This window comes from Aethalodelphis obliquidens, unplaced genomic scaffold, assembly GCF_003676395.1.
Source record: "Aethalodelphis obliquidens isolate GAN/ISIS:26980383/991018 unplaced genomic scaffold, ASM367639v1 scaffold44, whole genome shotgun sequence".
In the NCBI taxonomy this organism is placed as follows: Eukaryota; Metazoa; Chordata; class Mammalia; order Artiodactyla; family Delphinidae; genus Aethalodelphis; species Aethalodelphis obliquidens.
Window position 1 is genome coordinate 9007143 of NW_020837988.1, and position 22488 is coordinate 9029630.

The following is a 22488-nucleotide window of genomic DNA, read 5'->3' on the forward strand; positions in this document are numbered from 1 at the left end:
GTAGACTTTTCAGTGATGGCCATTCTGACCAGTGTGAGGTGATACCTCGTGGGTTTGATGTTAAGGACCTTTTGAAGTGTGTGAGTAGGCATTCATGATCTGCTGGAGGTGCATTTGGAAAGACTGCATTACTGAGAAGAAAGGTGCATTACTGAGAAGAGACTGGAGAGAAGCAGGAATGAGTCTGGGGGAGACAGTTAGAAATTCTCCTAGATTCTCATAGGAGAATCCAGTCGTAGTAAGTGAAAGTGTCCTAGAGACTCCAGTGTGTAAACGCACAGGCGAGACTTCATCCTGCCCTCTGTCGGCTCGGGTGCTGGGGCTCCTGCCAGCACTGCCTCGTTGGTGCCGAGCTGGCTCTGCTGCCCTTGAGCTCTTCCTCTCCACCCCAGGGAAGGACTGAGCGGTGGAACTTGATCACTGTGGGGGCCATCCCTTCAGCAGACAGACACACTTGTTAGAAAGAGCCCAGGCTGCACGGCGACGCTACATACCCTTGATACACCTTTATGGATGTGTGTGTTTTTTTTTAACCTAATGACTAATATTTTTCATGAAACTTGGGATTTTTAAAATTTACGTGAATGAAAAAAATCCTTTTTCTCACAGGATTATCTCCTTAATTCCAACGTTAGCCTTTGGTCCTTGGCCCTTTGTTGCTCTTGTAAAGCTGTAAGGGCAGAGGACTATCCGTGAAAGTAGAGAATTCAGGTATTTATCAGCATGTTGATTCAGTGTTTTTCATGTAATTTTTCTCCTCCTTGTTTTCCATCTCCCCTTTTCAGGTTTAGTTACTGTATTTTTTTTTTTCTTTTTTGGCTGCACTGCACAGCTTGTGGGATCTTAGTTTCCCAAACAGGGATTGAACCCGGGCCCTCGGCATTGAGAGTGTGGAGTCCTAACCACTGGACCGCCGGGGAATTCCCTAGTTACTGTATTAAATTCATTGCTTGCCTTACCCTCTCTCTGTCTCATAGAGAAGTTTATAAATTATTTTATCTTGTAAAATGTTATGTAGGATGTTCTATAGCTCAAAATGTAATGATCTAGATTTATTTTTCTCACAAGCAACAACATTGCTCCTACATTTTATCGTCTCATAATGTCAGAAATTAAATAATATTTACTATTTACAGTTTTATGTTTTGATTATAAATATTTGTAGAAAATTCCAAAACAAAACCATCTGAGTAGGAGGATGGCATATTTTGGAATTGTTTTACATTATTTATTGAAAACTCATTGGGTTTTATGGGTTTTTTATATGCAAACAATGTAGTTCTTGGATTGTTCATTTTAAACGAAATAAATCAGTTTGATTATAAAAATGCTTTACATGTGAAAAGATACTCAACATTACTAATCATTAAGGAGAAGCAGATCAAAACCACAATGAGATACCACTTCACACCCATTAGGCTGGCTGTTATTCAAAAATCAGAATATAACAAGTGTTGGCAAGGATGTGGAGCAATTGGAACCCTGGTGTATTGCTGGTATAGTGTTTCATCTTCGGATGAGGGATAGTGGTGATGGTTTCACAAAATGAATGTACTTAACACTGCTGAATTATATACTCAAAAATGGTTAAAATGGAAAATTATATTTTGTATATTTTACCAGAAAAAAAATCTTCTCTCCAATATTGTAGTTGAGATTGACAGTGTCAAATATGTTGCTAGGTATTTTTTTGTGTGATTCTTATGTAGTATATATAAACTCTAGATTATAAATTTTAGAGCTGAGAACTTTAGGGCTTAGGTAGGTAGTTCATCATCATCTTTGTAGAGTTGAGAAATGACTTAAGATTGTTCAGCTAATTGGTGGCTTTAGCTAAAACTCATATTTGGTTCTATACATTGATTCTTTTGTTTGTCCAACAAACATTTATTGGTTGCCTAATATGTGGCAAGCATTATGGATGTAAAACCTTGCTAGGCCAGGCTGGTAACCTGCTACTGCTGGGTGCAGGTTGCAGTGAGTGCTCTCCTAGTCAAGAGGTAGGTGGCCCGCCTTTGGGTAAACCTTGTCCCTGCAGAGGCAAGACCGAGGGAGAGTGAACTGTGGTAGGTTTGCTGACAAAAAGTGATAATCTTTGGCTTTTGTTTGTTTGTTTGTTTTTAATTGGGGTATAGTTGTTTTACAATGTTGTGTTAGTTTCTACTGTACAGCGAAGTGGAGTTCCCTGTGCTATACAGCAGGTTCTCATTAGTTATCTGTTTTATATATATTAGTGTATATATGTCAGTCCCACTCTCCCAATGCATCCCACCCCACCTTTCCTCACTTGATGTCCATACGTTTGTTCTCTACGTCTGTGTCTGTATTTCTGCCTTGGAAACTGGTTTATCTGTACCATTTTTCTAGATTCCACATATATGCGTTAATATATGATATTTGTTTTTCTTTTTCTGACTTCACTCTATATGACAGTCTCTAGGTCCATCCATGTCTCTACAAGTGACCCAATTTCGTTCCTTTTTATGGCTGAGTAATATTCCATTGTATATATGTACCACACCTTTATCCATTCATCTGTCAATGAGCATTTAGGGATAATCTCTGTTTTTTAACTTGGTCTTATTTTCAGTGTTAAATGATGAGTGGCTCATTGATCTCTTTATTTTGAGGGCCACCAGGGAAGCCCTCGTTGATCTCTTTAAATTGGTTATTACATAAGCTAGTTTTTATAGTATAGGCAAAACCAATAGAGGAAATTGTCATAAACCAGGGTAGCAGAGCCAACCCCTAATATCAATATTTGGCAATAAAGAACTTCATTGTTTTATGGTAATTTAGATACTTAAAGTTTTCTGTTGCCTATCTTCATTTTCCCTTTGTAGTTTTCACCTGGAATTACCTGCCTACTTTTTTTTTTTAATATTTACTTCTTTATTTTCTTAAGAACAAAAGCCTCGGATTTCCCAGGTTGCGCAGTGGTTAAGAATCTGCCTACCAATGCAGGGGACATAGGTTCGAGCCCTGGTCTGGGAAGATCCCACATGCCTCGGAGCAACTAAGCCCGTGCGCCACAACTACTGAAGCCCACGCGCCTAGAGCCCGTGCTCTGCAGCAAGAGAAGCCACCGCAGTGAGAAGCCCACACTCGCCGCAACTAGAGAAAGCCTGTGCGCAGCAACGAAGACCCAATGCTGCCAAACATTTTTTTAAAAGAAGAATAAAAACCTCTTACAAGCGACACAGTTGATTTTTTTTTTTTGACCACACCATGCAGCACATGGGATCTTAGTTCCCCTACCAGGGATTGAACCCGTGCCCCTGGCACTGGGAACATGGAACCTTAATCACTGGACTGCCAGGGAAGTCCCTACCTGCCTACTTTAGAATCACCTAGACCATCATTCTAAATTCATTACACTCCTTTTAGTCGCGGCCAGTTAGCTCAATTGGTTAGAGCGTGGAGCTGATAAATTCATTACATTCCTTTTAAATCAGGCAACAAAAGTCATTTGTTTGGGTTTTTTTTTTTAAGGTTGAAGTTAGTTTTGGTATGTTCTTTCTAGTGATGGTGATAATTCTTTGAATACTTCCTCTTTTAGCTCCATCAAACTATAAAAGAGATTGCGGGGGGGGAACCCAGTTTTACTGTCCATGAGTAAGATATTTCTTGTTGAAATTAATTTGCAGAGAACATAATAATGAAAGTGTTCTAAAAGAGAAGAAATATTTAATTGCAATTATCTGTATATCATACTATTTAAAGAAACTGTCAACGATTTCTAAACTGTGTGAGGTCTTGAGTGATGCATACTTCGAATAAAGTCTATTGGAAAATTCGTTGGAATATAAGTTTGATTGCAATGTTAGAAATACCCCAAAAATTAGGAAATTAAAGGAGGTAAATAACCGATACCAAATACTAGCTTCTTTAAAAGGATCATAAGAGTGAAAAGATATAAATACTATAGAAGATATCGTATAAAGTTATTCTGGGGATCTCCAAAGAAAAGACTAAATTAAGCAAGTAGAAAGCAACTGTAGAAGGAATCCATAGAGATCCGAGAAGATACCAGATATAGCGCTGAGAATATTTTTTATTAATGCACAGGAGACCAGGATAAACCATAATCACTGGTAATAACAGATAAAGTAGTATAAATGTAATCAAATCGTTCTAACTCTTGTACCCTTGATAACATGAGAGATCATTTTCTAAAACCACTTCTCTCTCTCTCCCTCCATCCCCCACCCCCCAAATATTGGTTCTGTTATATGATTCTGCGGGAGATTTACAATTCTTTTCTACCAAATGAGCTGTGTAACTTCTATCTAATACTGTGACTCATTAGAAGGCTTGAAAAGAACTGCAAATTGCACCCAGCATCCAGGCGAGCTTCAGTGTTGTAGCCAGCGTTTCCCAGAAGCTGAGCGTTCACAGGTGTTGCATAGTCGCATAGATTCCAAACTGCTTCCAGTTAAGCCACTTTCTTTACTACAAAGGCTTTCACAGATGCTCCTGTGCTAATGTGCATTGTGAATCTTCTCAATACTATGGTGTAGTGGTAAGAATTAAAGTAATTTTAGAAGCATTAACTCTTTTTCGAATGGGAGCTACTTAGAAGACAAATAACTTTTTTCTTGAAGTCATTTTTTAGTATTTGTCATTCAGAATTGAAAACTCGAAATAAAGAGCTTCCCCCAAAGACTAGTTTTAACAGTTGATTCACCGATAAGTGGGAGGAGAATCTAACTTTGAACTTGTTTCATCTTTTGCAGAAATCGGCCACAGCGGGCTGGCAGAGCATTATGAAAGTTCCCACTGGGGACAGCAGCCCACTTACAGGAGCGAAGCCAACGGCAGCTGGGATAAAGTGATAATAGACAGGACCGATAAGGAGGAGTGGCCTTCCATCACGGGAACAGAGGCTGAATCTGCCTCAGAATGTACGACAGACACTGACTGTACCTCCAGCTGTGGCTCAGAGAACAGTAGCATGGCTACAGGGAGTGCCCAGGGCAGCTTCACTGGACATACCAAGAAGACGAACGGCAATAATGGCACCAACGGCGCACTCGTCCAAAGCCCTTCTAATCAGAGTGCCCTTGGGGCGGGGGGAGCAAACGGTAATGGAAATGCAGCCAGAGTGTGGGGCGTAGCCACGGGCTCCAGCTCCGGCCTGGCTCACTGCTCCCTCAGTGGTGGGGATGGAAAGATGGACAACATGATCGGAGATGGGAGAAGTCAGAATTGCTGGGGTGCTTCCAACTCCAATGCTGGCATTAATCTTAACCTTAATCCCAATGCCAACCCAGCTGCCTGGCCTGTACTTGGACATGAAGGAACTGTGGCGACAGGCAACCCTTCCAGTATTTGCAGTCCAGTCAGTGCCATAGGTCAAAACATGGGCAACCAGAATGGGAACCCAGCAGGCACTTTAGGTGCTTGGGGAAACTTGCTGCCGCAAGAGAGCACAGAACCACAAACGTCCACTTCTCAGAATGTGTCTTTCAGCGTACAACCTCAGAACCTTAACACTGATGGACCAAATAACACTAACCCCCTGAACTCTTCACCAAACCCTATCAATGCAGTGCAGACAAACGGACTGCCAAACTGGGGCATGGCTGTTGGTATGGGGGCCATCATCCCGCCCCACCTGCAAGGCCTTCCTGGTGCTAACGGATCATCAGTTTCTCAAGTCAGTGGGGGTGGCAGCGAAGGAATCAGCAGTTCTGTGTGGGGACTGTCCCCAGGTAACCCTGCCACAGGAAATAGCAATTCTGGGTTCAATCAGGGGAATGGCGACACTGTGAACTCGGCATCAAGTGCTAAGCAGAATGGCTCCAGCAGTGCTGTGCACAAGGAGGGAAACGGAGGGAACGCATGGGATTCGGGACCTCCTGCCGGTCCTGGCATCCTCGCCTGGGGGCGGGGCAGTGGCAACCATGGCGTCGGTAACCTCCATTCGGGAGCTTGGGGCCACCCCAGCCGAAGCCCCTCTAACGGGGTGAACGGGGACTGGGGAAAGCCCCCAAACCAGCATTCCAGTAGCGACATCAATGGGAAAGGATCAACAGGGTGGGAGAGTCCTAGTGTCGGCAGCCAGAATCCTGCCACGCAGCCTGGCAGCGAACACACGAACTCTTGGGCCAAAGCTGCATCTTCTGGAACGACAGCAAGTGAAGGAAGCAGCGACGGTTCTGGCAGCCATAACGAAGGAAGCGCTGGGAGGGAAGGAACAGAAGGCCGAAGGCGAGACAAAGGGATTCTAGACCAAGGGCACATCCAATTGCCAAGGAACGATCTTGACCCAAGAGTTCTGTCTAATACTGGTTGGGGACAGACTCCAGTAAAGCAAAACACTGCCTGGGAATTTGAAGAATCCCCAAGGTCTGAGAGAAAGAATGACAATGGGACAGAGGCCTGGGGTTGCGCAGCTACTCAGCTTTCAAACTCAGGGGGGAAGAACGATGGGTCCATCATGAACAGTACAAATACCTCTTCAGTAACGGGGTGGGTCAGCTCACCACCTGCTGCTGCGCCAGCAAACACAGGTTGGGGAGACAGCAGCAGCAAAGCGCCAAATGGCCCCGGGGTTTGGGGGGACACGATAAGCTCTACTGCTGTTAGTAATGCTGCTGCGGCCAAGAGTGGCCACGCTTGGAGTGGGACCGTAAATCAGGAGGACAAGTCGCCCACCTGGGGTGAGCCTCAAAAACCCAGAGCTCAGAACTGGGGAGACGGACACAAAGCGAATCCCGCCTGGAGCGCAGGAGGGGGAGACTGGGCAGACTCGTCTTCTGTCCTCGGACACTTGGGGGATGGGAAAAAAAACGGCTCTGGATGGGATGCTGACAGCAATCGATCAGGGTCTGGCTGGAACGAGGCTCCAAGGTCTGGGACCAGTGGCTGGGGCAATGGCACAAATGCAAAGGTGAATCCAGGGACAAGCTGGGGAGAGTCTTTAAAGCCTGGCCCGCAACAGAACTGGGCGAGCAAACCCCAAGACAGCAGCGCGAGTAACTGGGGAGGAGCCACTTCCGTTAAACAGACAGGAACAGGGTGGATTGGGGGGCCGGTCCCTGTCAAACAGAAGGACAGCAGTGAGGCCACGGGCTGGGAGGAACCTTCCCCGCCATCTATTCGACGCAAAATGGAAATTGATGACGGTACCTCAGCTTGGGGCGACCCGAGCAACTACAACAATAAAACTGTAAACATGTGGGACAGAAACAACCCGGGCATCCAGAGCAGTGCCTCGGTCAGCACCACCACCAGCACCAGCACCACCACCGCGAGCACCAACGCAAACGTGGCCGAGGCGCCCCCGACGCACCAGGCCAGCGCCCAGCTGAACCGATCGCCACTGCTCGGTCCAGGTACGTGGGGGGCTGTGTGTTCCTTTAGAGGCAAAGAAAAAAATGTTTATTCTCATTACATTTGCACACATACTCGACTAGTGTTTTTGTAGCAAATAACGTTAAACTGATTTTAGTGCCCTTCACCTTACAATATCGTATTGAATGTCACCCAAAGAGAAGAAAGTTAAGTAGGATTCTCTGATAGCTTTTGATTCAAGAAAAAAGAAAAACATTAAGCACCTTCAAAAGAAAGGAGAGGAAAGAAGAAATACGTCCTCTTAGGAAAGATTGAGGACCATTATGTTAGTTTGTGTTTACTTATTACAAAGTCTTTTTTGTTTTTTGTGGGGTTTTTTTGGCCTCGCTGCACGGCATGTGGGATCTTAGTTCCCCGACCAGGGATCGAACGTGTGCCCCCTGCAGTGGAAGCTCAGAGTGTTAACCATTGGACTGCCAGGGAAGTCCCAAGTCTTCACTTCCTTATGAGATAAACCACTGGTTCTCAACACCAGAGGACTTTCGTTAGAATTACCCGGGAGCTTGGGGACTGGGGGATACCAACCTGAGAGATTGCTAGTGTCATTGGTCTGGAGGTTCAAACCCATTCTGGAGCTGGAACACAGTACAGTAATAATCTAGAGAAATACCCCATGCCTGCCTTTTGATCAGAGATGGTAAGCTGCCCTTCCCAGTCCTTCTCAGACTCGGGGTCTCACTGGCGGTGGAGGGTGTGAAGTGCTGTCAGCTGGCTTGGAGCAGAGCCGCCGCCTCAGCTCTGCCCGGAGGCCTGGGGTAAGTCTGAGCCAGACCTGCAAGCGTAGCCCTTACTTACGTTTCTAAGGAAGTGAAAGCAGCTCCTGAAGTACAGCCCGATTATCTCGTGCACTTAGAAATAAACGCTCTGGGACACTTAAAAATCTATTTGCAGACACAGGAGAACATTGAATATTAATTAATAAAACATTTGATGAGTAACATCTTCACAGTAAACTCTGAATCTAGCAATGAGATTAAGGGAGAATCTCCAGAGACGGTTTCTTTCACCCCTGAACTTTGTCAGGTTTCATTAAGACGTACAGATAATTTAAGAGGGATTGGGAGGCGGTGGGGTGAGGGGTTAGAGAGATAACTACCCAGTTAATTTAGAGTCAAATATGAAGGCCATTATAGGCTTGATCTGAGTGAAACCAGTGACATGGTGGGGTCATGATATCTTGCCTAGGGCTGTGTCCTCCCACGGTGGATGGAAGTGAAACATAGTGCCACATGTCAATCAGAAAACCAGAAGAATACTGCTAATGTCGCTCCTATTCCAGAACATTTTGTAATCCGTATTCTACATACCTATCCACCTATTCTCCTCAGCTCCTCGGAAATGGGTCTCATTACCCTTGGCCAGGCATTCAGCTGTGCCGGTGGTAATCCCTGTAGCTGTCTCATGAGGTTGGAGGAGGCCCCAGCCAGAAGCAGACTTGACTTTGCATTGTATTCTTATTCTAATGATATTATATTTGCTTTATCGTTTAGTTTTCTGGCACAAACATAACCAAAGGCAGAGATTGTGTGAGTTAATCATGGAAGAAGCGTATCACCCATTCGATGAACTAAAACTTGGAAGAAATTGGATTTGGGAATCCTCTCGCTAGGTAGATAAAACACATGTGCAGTTTCTCTAAGTCTCCTTAGAGCAGAAGCTGGAGGACATTGTCCTGCCTGCAAGCCGCCCTGTCCTAGAAGCTCAGTTGCTCTTTCATCATCCTTTGGTATAAAAATGATACTCAAAAGTAGAGTCACCTGCAGATGGAGTGAATCAGCAAGATGCTGTTAGAGCGTGACTATTTTCACACCATAACCTCAGAAATCGATCTCACCGACCCCTCCAGCCAGAGGAATTCTATTTTAAGCACCACGCAGTAGTTACTGAAAGAGGAATGAGCTGTGAGCAATCAATGCTTTGTGTGGGTATGAGATTTTTCTTGGGTTTCAGTTTGGTTAGGCTGTTTATACTTTCGTGTGTGTTGAGGGACTTGGTAAGTCAGGCTGGACGTGAAGGAGGACCAGGGAATCAGAAGTCCTGCTCAAGAAGTAGGAGGAGATGCCTGTCAGTGCAGGTCCTGCGGATACACATGAAGGTTTTCACTTTAGGTACCTTCAGTTCAAAATGAATAGAAAAATGAGACAAAGATGCCATTTGCCCCGCTACACAGCATATCAATAAGAAAGAGTTAGCCCATTTAAAATTGGTATTAATGCACTAAAATAAAAACCTATTTTTCTGTTTCTGATACCTACCCTCTGTGATGACTCAGTAAGACGGGCAAAGGCAGCTCTTCCTAAGAGGCTGTTGTGCAACTTGAGACCACGTGGTCAGCTTTAAAAAGGACCCTTATCTGTAACCCTCAGATAGACTCCCCTGTTTTTGGAACAGAAGTGTCAAATAAATGCCCGAGAAACAGGGCGTTCTAAAAATTATGGGATGCTTTGCATCTGACTGAGCAAACTCTTCCACATAAAGCTTCACTCTAAGTACCTATCTTGATTTCAAATGTGAAAAATTAGTTGTTGCTGCAGTAAATAAGAAAAATTGCCAGTAGCCAGTAGCCATCCAAGCATTGTAATAAATTTACATTAGGCTTACGTGCCATCATTATGAACAAACTCCCATCTCATTAATACTTAAGTTAGTACCTAAAAATACCAAGCACATAGCAAGCGCTCAAATGCCTAATCAATTAAATTTTCAGTTCTTTATTTTTCCTTCACTTAATTGTAATTGGTCACTTTTTAACTGAACCTTTCTTCCCCAAAAGGAGTGCCTGTCACACTTGTAGAACTCTCTAAGTAGCATCCGTGGAACAAGCTAGCGTTGATTTCTTATTTCACAGAATAACGAATGAATGCCACCTCCCAGCTTAACTATCTGTAGTGCTTAGGATGAGAATCTTTGAGTCGGGTGAAGATTCTCTTTCTCTAGGTTCTGTTTCCTGGGCTCTTATCTGCTCTGTGCTCATTTTCACGCCAGTCTTCTGGGCCTGCAGCACTTGGGCACCCTGGTTTTCTCCGTTCTGATAGAAAGATAAAGAATGTACAGTAAGTCCCCTACATACCAACCTTCAAGTTGCGAACTTTCAAAGATGTGAATGTGCGTTCACACGTCCAATCACATTAATTAGTTCACATTGAAACGGAACAGGACCCTAGGGTCCTTGCCCCCTCCCACCATGTCCTCAGCCTGCCTTTTGTCTGTGCAAAAACTTCGGCCAAAGAATTAGTTTAATCAGAGAAGTGAGAAAATGCAGAAACAAAGGAAAACAGAGGAGACCAAATAGTAATAGTTTAGTCAGTAAACATAGTCAAGGACCTTTATTTCCTCCTCAGTGGCTGTAGATAGTATTCTGAGCCGTATCCTGTGAGCTGTCTTATAGATAGTGAAACCCACACCAGGTGGCAGAAGTTATCTACATGATGAGCAGGCTGTAGCCATGACATAAGCTGCCACAATTCCAAGAACTGGCCTCAAGGAAATGGAAACGAACAGACCCTGGAACTGAAGATTAACTGTACCTAAAGCAATCCAGATGACTCTGGTCAGACCACTGATGACCAATTTCAAGATGCCTGTCAGGCTGACTGTATTGTTTCTACATGTAGCCCCCTCCCTCTGTCTCTAAAAGCTGTTGCCCCCTGATTGTCGGGGGAGGGGGGAGTCGGCCTTTGGACAGGCGTCCGCCCTCCCCACCCTCCCCGCTTGTTGCCAGCATCCAAAATAAAGCAAACTTTCATTTGCACCAACCTGGCCTCTTTATTGGCTTTTGAGTGGCAAGCAGCCGGACCTGGGTTCGGTAACAACATGTCTGGTGTACATTGTCACGTGCACGCATCCTCTACAAGTGGTTGTGCTTTTGTGTACTGTACTGTACAGTGCTGTATAGAGTACAGTGGTACAGTATGTTTATTTCAAGCCCAGGATGAGTGAGTGAAAGTGCAGCTTGCCCTCTGTCTCCTGTTGCTGACGATCCTTCAGCTCTACCATCTCCCACCTCCTCTCCCTCCTCCAGTCAGTAACGCTTCTTGCCTGTTCACTCGATGCCAGCCCCTTGTACTGTATGCCAGCTGTTGTACTGGTACTACTGTACTTTTCAAGGTACTGAACTGTAAGATTAAAAATGTTTTCTTTTTCCGTGTTTTTTATGTATTATTTGTGTGAAAAGTATTATAAACCTATTACAGTAGAGTACTATATAGCTGATGGTGTTAATTGGGTACCTAGGCTAACTTTGTTGAACTTACGAACAAATTGGACTTACAAACGCACTCTCGGAACGTAACTCGTTCGTATGTAGCGGACTTACTGTATATTTAAAATGGACTGAAAACTACATATTCTGGTAGCATCTCATTGCTGTTGTTATTTTATTCCCAGCACTGTGTTTGTTCAGTTGAAGAAGGGAGATAATTGGGACTTCTCTGGTTAAAGACTGTGCTTCCACTGCAGGGGGCATGGATTCGATCCCTGGTCAGGGAACTAAGATCCCGCATGTGGTGTGGCCAAAAAAAAAAGGGGGAGGTTGGGAGGGTAATGACTCCTGTATCCCATGGACCATCTTTTAAAACTTTAATATCAATGTTTTAATGCAAGATAGAAATTTGTTCAGCCTCATTAAGCCCAACTTTAAAAGAACTTCTATAAAATTATTAACAACAGGGATACCAAATTCACTTGAGCAATAAACATTAAAAGTGGAGAGCGTATTTATTTTAGTAGTATGTATTTAAAATTATCTCCTAGCTACCGAAAATATTTGCTTTGCATCAAAACGTTCTGGTGTGCCTGGGTTTTTAGCATCTCTTCCAGAGGCTCTCGGTTGTCAGGTGGTGCACTCATTCTGATGTGTATGTTAGTTTGGCCTTGTAGGTAAATTATTTTCTTGCCAGAGAGCAACGTAAACTGGAAATGTTGTTTTCTTGCTTTTCTTCCATTTATTTCTAAGGTTTTAGAACCTGCCGCTTGCAGACCCTTTGCCTTCCATATAAAAATACTCTGTAGACATTCCTGCTGCTTTCTCAGGAATTAAAACCTCTTTAACTATAATTACCAGGGTTTTAACACTTATTCTTAGTTTTGACTTAATTAAATAATTTGTAGTACTGTATTTCAAAGAGATGGCAGTATAAGGGTGACAGACAGATTTTAGGTGAGTTTGTTATTTAATTACCAACAGTAAATCAGTATTTTTATAGCTGATTGGCCTTTAGCAACACCTGTATTATTTTATCTTCCCCAAACTTCCATAATTTTTGTCATCTGTGTTAATTTTCCTAATTTAATTTTGTCCCTTCGATTTGTAAAACTCCTTCTCCCAAAATGCATTATTGTTTTATGTGTAATTATAGGTAATATTACAGTTAGCAATTGCCGACAACAGCAATTAGGGCTAACTTCCCTGATATTGGTAATAGTTTACATAATATATTGCTCAGCATAGAGCTTGTAGTTTGAAATGATTCATAGGTTGCATGTACTTTTATTGTGAATCAATATTGTTGCATTTTATTAGAGTAAAGCATCATGGGAGCTGATCACATGCTGTTTCTGGTCAGAAAATTAATAAATTTCATAATGGAGATGGTACTATCCATATTTTAACCAAATAACTTAAAATTTGTGGTTGGCTACTTGTATTTTATGCTTTCTATTCTTCAGTTAGTATTTAAAACATTCACAGTTCTGTCTCCGAGAAGCTGTATCTGTATGAAGACTACAAGTGATATGACCTGTCATTGTGACTATCAGTAGTGTCAAGTGAGCTTATGGGCAAAAGCAAAAAGATCAGAATTTGGATTGATTCGGAAAAAGTGAAGTTTGCATATATAACATAAAATGTTTTTCTTACTAAAGTATAAAGAAGGTGGGGAGACCCTTACTGTTGCCTGGTCTCGTGACCGCTTCTGTGCCTGTAGATAGTGATGCCATAACCTTCTGGATTCATTAGGGACCCTTATCTAGTTTCATTGCATCCCAGTCCCAGATCAGGGTGCTATGGCAACAGGACTGGGTGGAGGAATGAAAGAAGAATTCTGAAAAATTCTTGCAAAAAATACTTGCAATCAGTGTGTTTGTTGGAACCACGCTTATCCATAATTCCTCCACTCTGTTCCCGTCTTTAAAGATGAATGCCTCAGCTCTTTCTCAGCCCACTGCTGGTACCTGAGAATTGTCTGGGTTCTCTATTATTACTTTATTTGTACATGTCTAATCTGCCATCTTCTCATTTCTTTGCCCAGATATATGTCTTTGATGGTTGGTCAAAAGATAAGCAAAAATAATTTTCAGTGTATATTTGCCACTTGTAAATTTTTTTATAAGAGATTAATGTAACATGAAATTTCTTTTAGGTTGTTATGTATAATACCAGAAGTAAAAGAGCTACTTCTTAAACTTTAGTTTTTAAACTATTCTTTTAAACTCTATCATGTTGCAAATACTGTGAATTGAATAGTTTTTAATATAATGGACTTTTAAGTGGGTAGGGGTCAGGATTGAGAAAAATGCAGCTTAAAAAAAAACTGAACAAATCTGATTAGATTCAATATTGTCTCCTTTTCGCTTTCTACTAAAAGCCATCCTAAAGATAGATTATCTCAAAATTATTTTGAACTTGAAATTACCATTTTCACTTTCTCTCTCTGTTTCATTTTTATTGTTTTCTCTCTCCCCTGGTGCCCTTTTCAGTTTCGTCAGGCTGGGGAGAAATGCCTAATGTTCATTCAAAGGCTGAAAACTCTTGGGGAGAGCCATCCTCCCCTTCTACCCTGGTTGATAACGGCACAGCAGCATGGGGCAAGCCGCCCAGCAGCGGCAGCGGATGGGGGGACCAGCCCACCGAGCCGGCGGTGACGTTTGGAAGAGCCGGCGCCCCCGCTGCCGCCCCAACCCTGTGCAAACCAGGTGAGCCGTGCTTCCTGCCCTGGGTTGGCCGGTTCGAGATGGACCCGGGTAGTCTGTTTAGAGGGATGCTTCTCATTGAATTTTAAGAATTAGTGTTTTAGGACGCTTTCCTCATTTTTAAGTCTAACGTTAAACTAAAACTATAAAGAAATATTTGCCCTGTCTGATACAAGAACACAAGGGAGCTTTTAACAGAAGTCCATGTTCTCCTTTTTACAAAAAAATAAATACAAGGATCAGAGCAGTAAAGCATAGCTGCCTGATGGTTAGTGGCCTCCACGCTTCTTCAGCAGTGTTCTGCTACCTGCCATTCAAACTACTTAAACTTGCTATTTCACTGAGCAAGGCGGATAAGCCAGGCCATTTTTCTTTTTGAGATTAGGTTTTGAAACATACATTACTTAACAGCAGTCTGACACTTGCTTTGCTTTCAAGTAAACAAAATTCTGCTTTAGATTCTCCAGGTTTATGCTTCTTCTCTCTCTTTTTCTTTTCTTAAAGAGAAAAACCATGCTGTGTTTTCCTCCCATTATCTGAAAGTATAATAAGTATACATATAAAATGTACATCCTTACAAATGAGATCATGTTTACCAAGTGGCATCCTGTAACGTGTGGCTGTTTTGCAATGTGATACTTACGACAAGAGCATGAATATGTTTGCTGATTTAAGTCTGATATTAAAATTAATTGTTCACATGGCTGCAGAAGCTCAGGTTTCTTGTGGTTTTTTTGGACATCATTAAATGTCTCAGATCTTAAAATGAAACTTTATTGTTTTAGTATTTTGTTACGTTGTTAACACTGGATAGTATGCTCTGTATACCAACCATTCTGCTGGATTATTTATTTCATTTATATTACTTCTTGTTATACATCTAAAGGATGGGGAGCTCCTGGGTATTTAAATTCAGGCACTGAGATAGTATATTTGTTTTTAATAATTTGTCCTTGGAGGCCTAATTATATGCCTGTCCACCCTGTAAGCCTCATGTCTTCATCGTCTTATGGACTCTAGTAACAGTACTGTCACCTGACCTTTGTCCTTCTTCAGATTCCCCAGGAAGTGAAAATTTGGGGTAACTTTTTTTTGCGGTATGGCCGCTCCGCGGCATGTGGGATTTTCCCGGACCAGGGCACAAACCCGTGTCCCCTGCATCGGCAGGCGGACTCTCAACCACTGCGCCACCAGGGAAGCCCTGGGGTAACTTTTATACCAAGAATTGCTTTGTATTTTAAGAAAGGAGAAAGATAATATCCTGAAATCAAAACTCAGTATTCAACTTGTAAAACTCCCTCTGCCTATAGCCTCAGCTGTCTCCATCCTGTCATTCTGGGAGCATCTCCTGGGAGCTTGTCAAAAGCGCAGACTGTTGGGCCAACCACAGACCTGCCGCATTTCTCCTGATCCCCTGGCAACTCGGGTGTGGTCGCGTTGGGGGAGCACTGGTCCACGTGACATACCACGTGACAGGGAGGATAGTGACGTTTTGCAGGACTCTGCATTTTACCAGCCATTCCATATCACGCAGAGATTGCCACCTTCAGTAGCCTCCAGGATTTACTGTTAGAATGTCCATGCTTTGAAATGACTTCTAGTTGGTTAAAGGAGTTTGGAACAGCACAGCCTACAAATAGCTGAAGTTTGAAGAAAAAAATAGGTACATATATACATGTATATTACATTTCTAGTAGGGAAAATTAAATTCTTAGGTCTAAGGGAAACAAAGTAGTAAAAGGTAGGTTATGTACACCCCTTTTGTCCTGCCTCCCCCTAAATGATGTTATAGGGCACCATTGTCTGCTTTGGGAATGGTGAATCTGATACGTTCGTGTTCCCTCTCTTTCTAGCTTCAAAATCTATGCAAGAAGGCTGGGGCAGCGGCGGGGACGATGCGAACCTCGGTGCCGGTCAGTGGGAAGACGAGGATGGGGGCATGTGGAACAACGCCGCTTCCCAAGAAAGCACCTCCTCCTGCAGTTCCTGGGGGAACGCCCCCAAAAAAGGACTCCAAAAGGTGCGTGCGACGCTAAAGGAAATAAACTCTAAAAATCAGTGGTGGTGCTTAAAAACATTCAGTTTCAAGGTGGTATCTCCAGGTAACAGTGACAGAGAGATCTGAGGTTCTCAAAGTGCTCTCAGGACCCTGGTGGTCCTGAGGCCCTCTCGGCGGGTCTCTGCCGAGCGTAGAATGGGGTTTTCCAGAGACTACATGCCATTGCTGTCACAGCAGAGCGAAGGCAAGGACAGATGGGTGAATCCAGCTGCTTCTGTGAAGCCGGACAGTAGAGAGATGTTCAGTCAGGTAGGACAATGCCACTCTTCTCACTAAAAATTTTTGTTTTAGAAAATATAATTATTTTCCATTAAAAAACATTGTTATATTAACATATAATGGCTTTGTTATGGTTATCTTTAAACAAATTAATACAGTTTTTTTAATTTATCAGTTTTAATTTCTAATACAGTAAATATCAATAAATACAACCCATATAAACAAAACTTCTTTAGGATCCTCGGGTTATTTTTGTTTTTGTTTTTGTTTTTGTTTTTGTTTTTGCGGTACGCGGGCCTCTCACTGTTGTGGCCTCTCCCGTTGCGGAGCACAGGCTCCGGACGCGCAGGCTCAGCAGCCATGGCTCACGGGCCCAGCCGCTTCGCGGCATGTGGGATCTTCCCGGACCGGGGCACGAACCCGTGTCCCCTGCCTCGGCAGGCGGACTCTCAACCACTGCGCCACCAGGGAAGCCCAGGATCCTTGGTTTTTAAGAGAGGTAATGGGGTCCTGGGAGCAGGAAGTGTGAGCACTCCCCAGGGACTCAGTTCTCTGCACCCAGATGCACAGCCTCCAGAAGAGATCAAGTGAGGTCCACAGCACAGATGCGCACCAAGACAGCTTCCAAGTAGATCGCAAATTCAAATATGAAAGAGAAAAATGTAAGAGAATTTTAAAAACTATCTTGGCGAGGAAGAGGCCTTTCTAACTATGACCAAAATCTAAAAGCCATGGAATGAAAGGCTTATAACTTCAGTAAACATAAAAACTATACCTGATAGAAAATTTCATCATCAAAGTCAAAAGACAAATAACAAACTGGAAAAAAATGTTTGTAAGTCATAGAGAAGACTGACCTTCCTGATAAATAGAGAAAGATCCTAGAAACTGTTTTTTTTTTTAAAAAAAAACCCACCGGTAGTCCAGTAGACAAATAGCGAAGAATGTAAGCAGGCGATCCGTGGAAAAGGAACACAAGTCACTGTTAAACGTGCGAAAGGATATTCAACCTGACTTGCAGAAAGAGAATTCAATTTAAACAACATGAAGAAATGCCATTTTTCATCTCTCAGCCCAGCAGAAATCCAAAATACGCTGTCTTCGCAAAGCTGTAGGAAAACCAGCACTCTCGTACATTGCTGGTGGAAGTGTAAACTAGTGTAACCCAAATGGAGGGCAGTGTGGCGTCATCTGTCAAAATTACAGATGCGTCAGCACTTTGACACAGACCTTCTCCTTGTCAAGGGACAGCAAAAAAATAGTAACTTAAGTGCACATTGATGGGGTAACTAGTTAAATTATGCTACATCCGTATTATGAAACACTAAAGTTTTTTTAAAGAAACTAAACATTGATATGAAAAGATCAACGAAATATATTGCTAAGTGAAAGGCAAGATACAGAGTATATGTATAGCACAACCCCGCTTTTGGGGGGCAAGGGGAAGAGAAGAGAAAATGGGTGTGTGAGTGTGAGGCACACACGTACTCGTAACGGCCTCTGTTGAATTTAAAATTCTCTGGAAGGATGAGTAAGGAGAGAAGAACTCAGCGGACGGGTCATGGGGCGGGAAGAAGATGCTTCCATTTGCCCCTTTTTTCTGCTTTTGAATCATGTGAATGTATTATCTGTTCAAAAATTTTTCAATTTGAAAACCATTCAGTTAGCAGTAAGCAGAACCCAGAAACTAAAACCACGGCTTTTTGCTCATAAAGAGTAGAAATGATTGCAGACTCCAAATTAAATCTTTTCACAATCGGGCTGGCAAATAATCCTGTTAATGATGGGACCAGAAACACCAAATTGATAAGTTAAAATATTGTATATTCTTGGCAAACCTGGCTCTGGCCACAGAGTAATGATTAAAATCACCTCTAGAGAAGCCGCTTCCTTGAGGAAAGTGAGCCTGTTAGTTTACAGTCACCCCGCATGCGCTGTCCTGTGATTGTGGCAGGCTCAGGTTTGAAAGCACTGTGAGGAATACTGTGTATGGTAGTGACGCATTGTTACATCCCCCTCGTCGCAGAAGAGCAGGAGATTCTTGAGGGGTCACATCTTGACGCTCAGCCCTTCCGCGGTGCCTGCTGCCCCCTCTCCGTCTCGCTGCCCTTTCCTTTCTACTGGACTCCCTCCTTTTGTCTTCATCCTCTCCCTCACCGCCATTTCCCTACTTATTTTTTTTCTCCACCCTACAGGCCATAAACGATGAATAATTAACAAAATTAATAGGTTTTTTTGATCCCTTTCATCTTGTCTTTTCTGTTGGAATGAACACCCTGTATTTTGTCATCTTTTAGAATAAAGCTTATAAAAGGGCAAAAGCCATGTAATTTTTAGTAAATTTTATATGGTTATTATAGGGTCATGTTCAAGGGAGCACTTATTATGATTATTTGATAATGGAAGCGGTACATATTTGTGATGAACTAAATTCATTCTCTGGAGAAAAGAAATAATTATCTTGCTTTTTTAAGTCCATAAATTGCACACATATGCCAACCTCAGAAGCACCCTGAAGCATTTCATAGCACGAGCCGCCGAATACTGTCGGGGCGATGTGGAGCACAGCATTGCTCAGCGGTAACAGAGAGACACTGTGACATGTAACTCAACGTGAATTTTAGGCATCTCCCACTTCTGGAAGAAGTGCATTAAAGCGTGGCTCATGGACTTTCTCCTTCCCACACTTGGTTCTAGGGCATGAAAACATCTGGCAAGCAGGACGAGGCCTGGATCATGACCCGGCTGATCAAACAACTCACAGACATGGGCTTCCCGGTGACTGGCGTCTTACTTTACTCCTCCCGCCATGTGTCCTGCCCTGCATGGCCCTGTTGTGTCCTGCCCACCTTTGTCATGTGTAACACGGAAGGAAGACTTGGGGGATGAGATTGTTGGCAAATCCTAACTCGTAAATTCCCCTTTCACCTGGGCGCTTCTGCTTAGGGATCATTGCTTTGAACTACAGCAAAGATCCACATCATTTCTATCAAGAAAGGTGTGAGAACCTTTTCTTAGAATAAAAAATGATGTGTGATTTTTAATTTTCATTGGTTTATACAGTTTTATATTTTCTTTTCATTTATAATTAAAAGTGAGTTTTCATTCGTTTATGCAGTACGTTGACCAAGATCTCAAGAGAAAACTTGGTATAAAGTGCTAAACCCTCGTGTCCAGATAAAGAATCCTAACCAGACCTATTTGCTTCCTGAGTTTCATATCGTGTGTAGGGAGAGTTGGAAATCTTAGGGTCTTCTCCTGAAAGTGCCTCCCGGTCTCTTCAGTCCCTAAGAGCCAGTGGCAGGAGTTCAGACCATGAGCAGTGCCTCCTGTGTCTGCCACATAGCCCCTTCAAATGTCTTCTTTCCAAATCTTTATTCAAATGAGTGTTTACCTTTTGATGGCTGCAGATGTCCCTAAAGGATGGGTCTAGAGTGGCCCCAGACTGGAGCAGGGGACCACATACTTCACGTGGGGTGCAGGCCCCTGACCCTGTGCGGGCGTGGCCGGGGGCCCAGCCTCCCCACGGGTGAGGTGATAGGCCCACACTGGCCTGCAGTGCTTCAACACCATGCCCAGCTCGGTTTTGGCCTCCACCGAGACTAGTCTGTTTCAATCAGAGAGATAATTATCAAAATGAACCTACGTGTTTTGTGTTATGTTGTCTTTACATTTTTTGGTGAAAAGCAGTTTACAGCAGAGCCTAGAATCTGACTCTTACTGTGACTTCCTGCAGCTGCCCTGGGAGAGGTTTCACCCTGCTAAACCACAGAGTCAGAAATAAGACTCTCCTGGCACTGGACATTTGGGGTTTAAAGTGTTAAATACAAGTTCTTCCCTCTAAAAATCAATTCAGTACATTTTCTTATTATAAGTATTTTTTATTTTTAAGACATTTCTCTCTAACCACATGGAAGAAAAGTATTTCTAGTTCCAAAATCTAACAATATTAGGTTAATATCGATCACTTCCCTGAGTTAATAGTGATAGAGCTCTTTACAAGCTTTTCCTTTTGTTAACATGCAGTCCTAGTGAAAACTCTGTTTCCCTCCACAGAGAGAGCCAGCTGAAGAGGCCTTGAAGAGTAATAATATGAATCTTGACCAGGCCATGAGTAAGTAAGATGACATACCTAAAGCACACTTTTTTTTAAAGGTACCAATTTGTGAGTTTTGGTGTTCAGAGTCATGGGTTAATGGTTGAATACACACTGGGGAGACAAGACCACCCACAGGATGTGCACCTGCCACGGGGCCGGTCCCTCAGGACTGGTGGGCACTGGGAACAAATGGCCAAACACCACATTGAACTACGTTTGCTTTTTCTGTTTTGGGTTTTTTTATTATTATTATTTTTGCAACAAATAGATGAATTTTTTCTATCTCCATCTATTTTGAGTGGGGAGATAGTGACCCTCTTGGAGAAAGGCACTGGGACCACGTGCCCACCTCATTGGGTGCTGAGTGAGCTGTTCTTGTGCCGCGCCCGGCAGGGCTTGCTCAGGGCCCCACGGGAGCATCGCCTGCTGGCTGAGAGACGAGAGTTACTGTCAAGGAACAAGCAACCCTAGTTCTGGAATTGCTTTAAAAATAATATCAATTATGTTAAATGTTCACATGTAAAATACAGCTGATTCTCATCATTCGTGGTACTTATGTCCTATAAAGTCCCTGCAGACACTGAATCAGGAAGTACTAAACCCTCGCTCCTCGGGAACATGCAGGGTTGAGGTCATCTGAGCCTCTGGCCACAGCATTTTTGTCAACCAGTCAACACGTAACCTCGTTTTATGTGTGTTTCTGTTTAAAGACACCGTATTTAATATGTATTTCTCACAAATAATTATGTGCCATATTTCTTTATAATAAAGCATTAGCTACGAAGGGTTGAACATCCTCCTGACCCTGGATAATGTGACCATAGATTTTGTTCCCTTTTTGACTCACACCAATGCCGTGAGCTATGCTTTTTTTAAATAAGTTATCATCTTGTGAATCCACAAATTTAGCCACTTTCCATCTTTTCTGAAGTTTCATCTCACACTGTAGACATTACTTTAGCTCCCCCCACACAGCCTTATACACGATGGTGACATTCTGTCCCTGTTCCGGCTGCACTGCCCTGCTCATCAGCTGAACTCAGCCGCCTGGGCAGCGCTGCTGCAGCAGCTGCTAAACAAAGCAGGCACCATGCAGCCTTCTTGCGCTTAGGACACTAGACAGCACGTTGGCTTGGGGACCATGGGGACCACTGCGATGACCAACAAAAAGCACAGAGATAGCCCTAAGTACACCACAAAAGGACACCTGTCGCTTTGTGAGAGCCTGATCTGGCAATGTGTGTGTCGGGGGCTCAAGTTCTTCACCGCCCCACGTGTCCACAAATGACCAAAAAGCGCCATACTATTGATTTGGGGGCTACAAGTATATGTAGGCAAGTAGGTGGATTCACAAGCTCGGAATTCACAAATAATGAGGATCAACTTTATAATCACATGCAAATGCCAAATGGGTGGTATAAGCTGCCGGGACACAGGGAATCGGTGTGAGCTGGAGGGAGTTAGTCCCGCCTCCTCAGAGCCGTGAGGCGGCGCAGAGTCAGAGGGAGTGGAACAAACACCAGTCTCTGAATCGGAAGAGCACAAGGACAGACTCTGTCTGGTTTGCGTTGTATTGTATCCCCGACATTCGGACAGGTCCTTACAGCCAGTAGGGACTCAGCAGGTGGAAATCGATGGCCACGAGGCGGGGCAGCCAGGGAAGGGCCCTCTTTGGAAAAAGAGGCGACAAGTCCCGGGGGAGAGGAAGGGCCTATCCGCACAGTGGCAGAGGTGGCCGGCGTGGCTGCGAGGGACGAGGAGCAGGGTCCAGAGCCAACCCGAGGCCCCTGTTTTCTGGGGGTGAGCGTCTTAACTCCTTCCCTGAGGGGTAGGCTGGTGCCCG

General features: G+C 43.5%; 1 protein-coding gene across 10 annotated transcripts in view; it reads left to right on the plus strand.

The window, feature by feature from the left end:
- Positions 1–22488, plus strand: part of TNRC6C (trinucleotide repeat containing adaptor 6C) — an 83420-nt gene that overhangs the window by 32699 nt on the left and 28233 nt on the right. For 8 of the 10 annotated variants that reach the window (XM_027080819.1, XM_027080822.1, XM_027080828.1 and 5 more), the window contains 5 exons: positions 4737–7340; positions 14056–14271; positions 16122–16288; positions 19244–19324; positions 20603–20660. In XM_027080819.1, coding sequence (XP_026936620.1) covers positions 4955–7340; positions 14056–14271; positions 16122–16288; positions 19244–19324; positions 20603–20660 — 2908 coding nt within the window. In that variant the 5' untranslated portion in view covers positions 4737–4954. The remainder of the gene's footprint in view (positions 1–4736; positions 7341–14055; positions 14272–16121; positions 16289–19243; positions 19325–20602; positions 20661–22488) is intronic. The other 2 variants (XM_027080821.1, XM_027080826.1) reach the window with 2 other exon arrangements.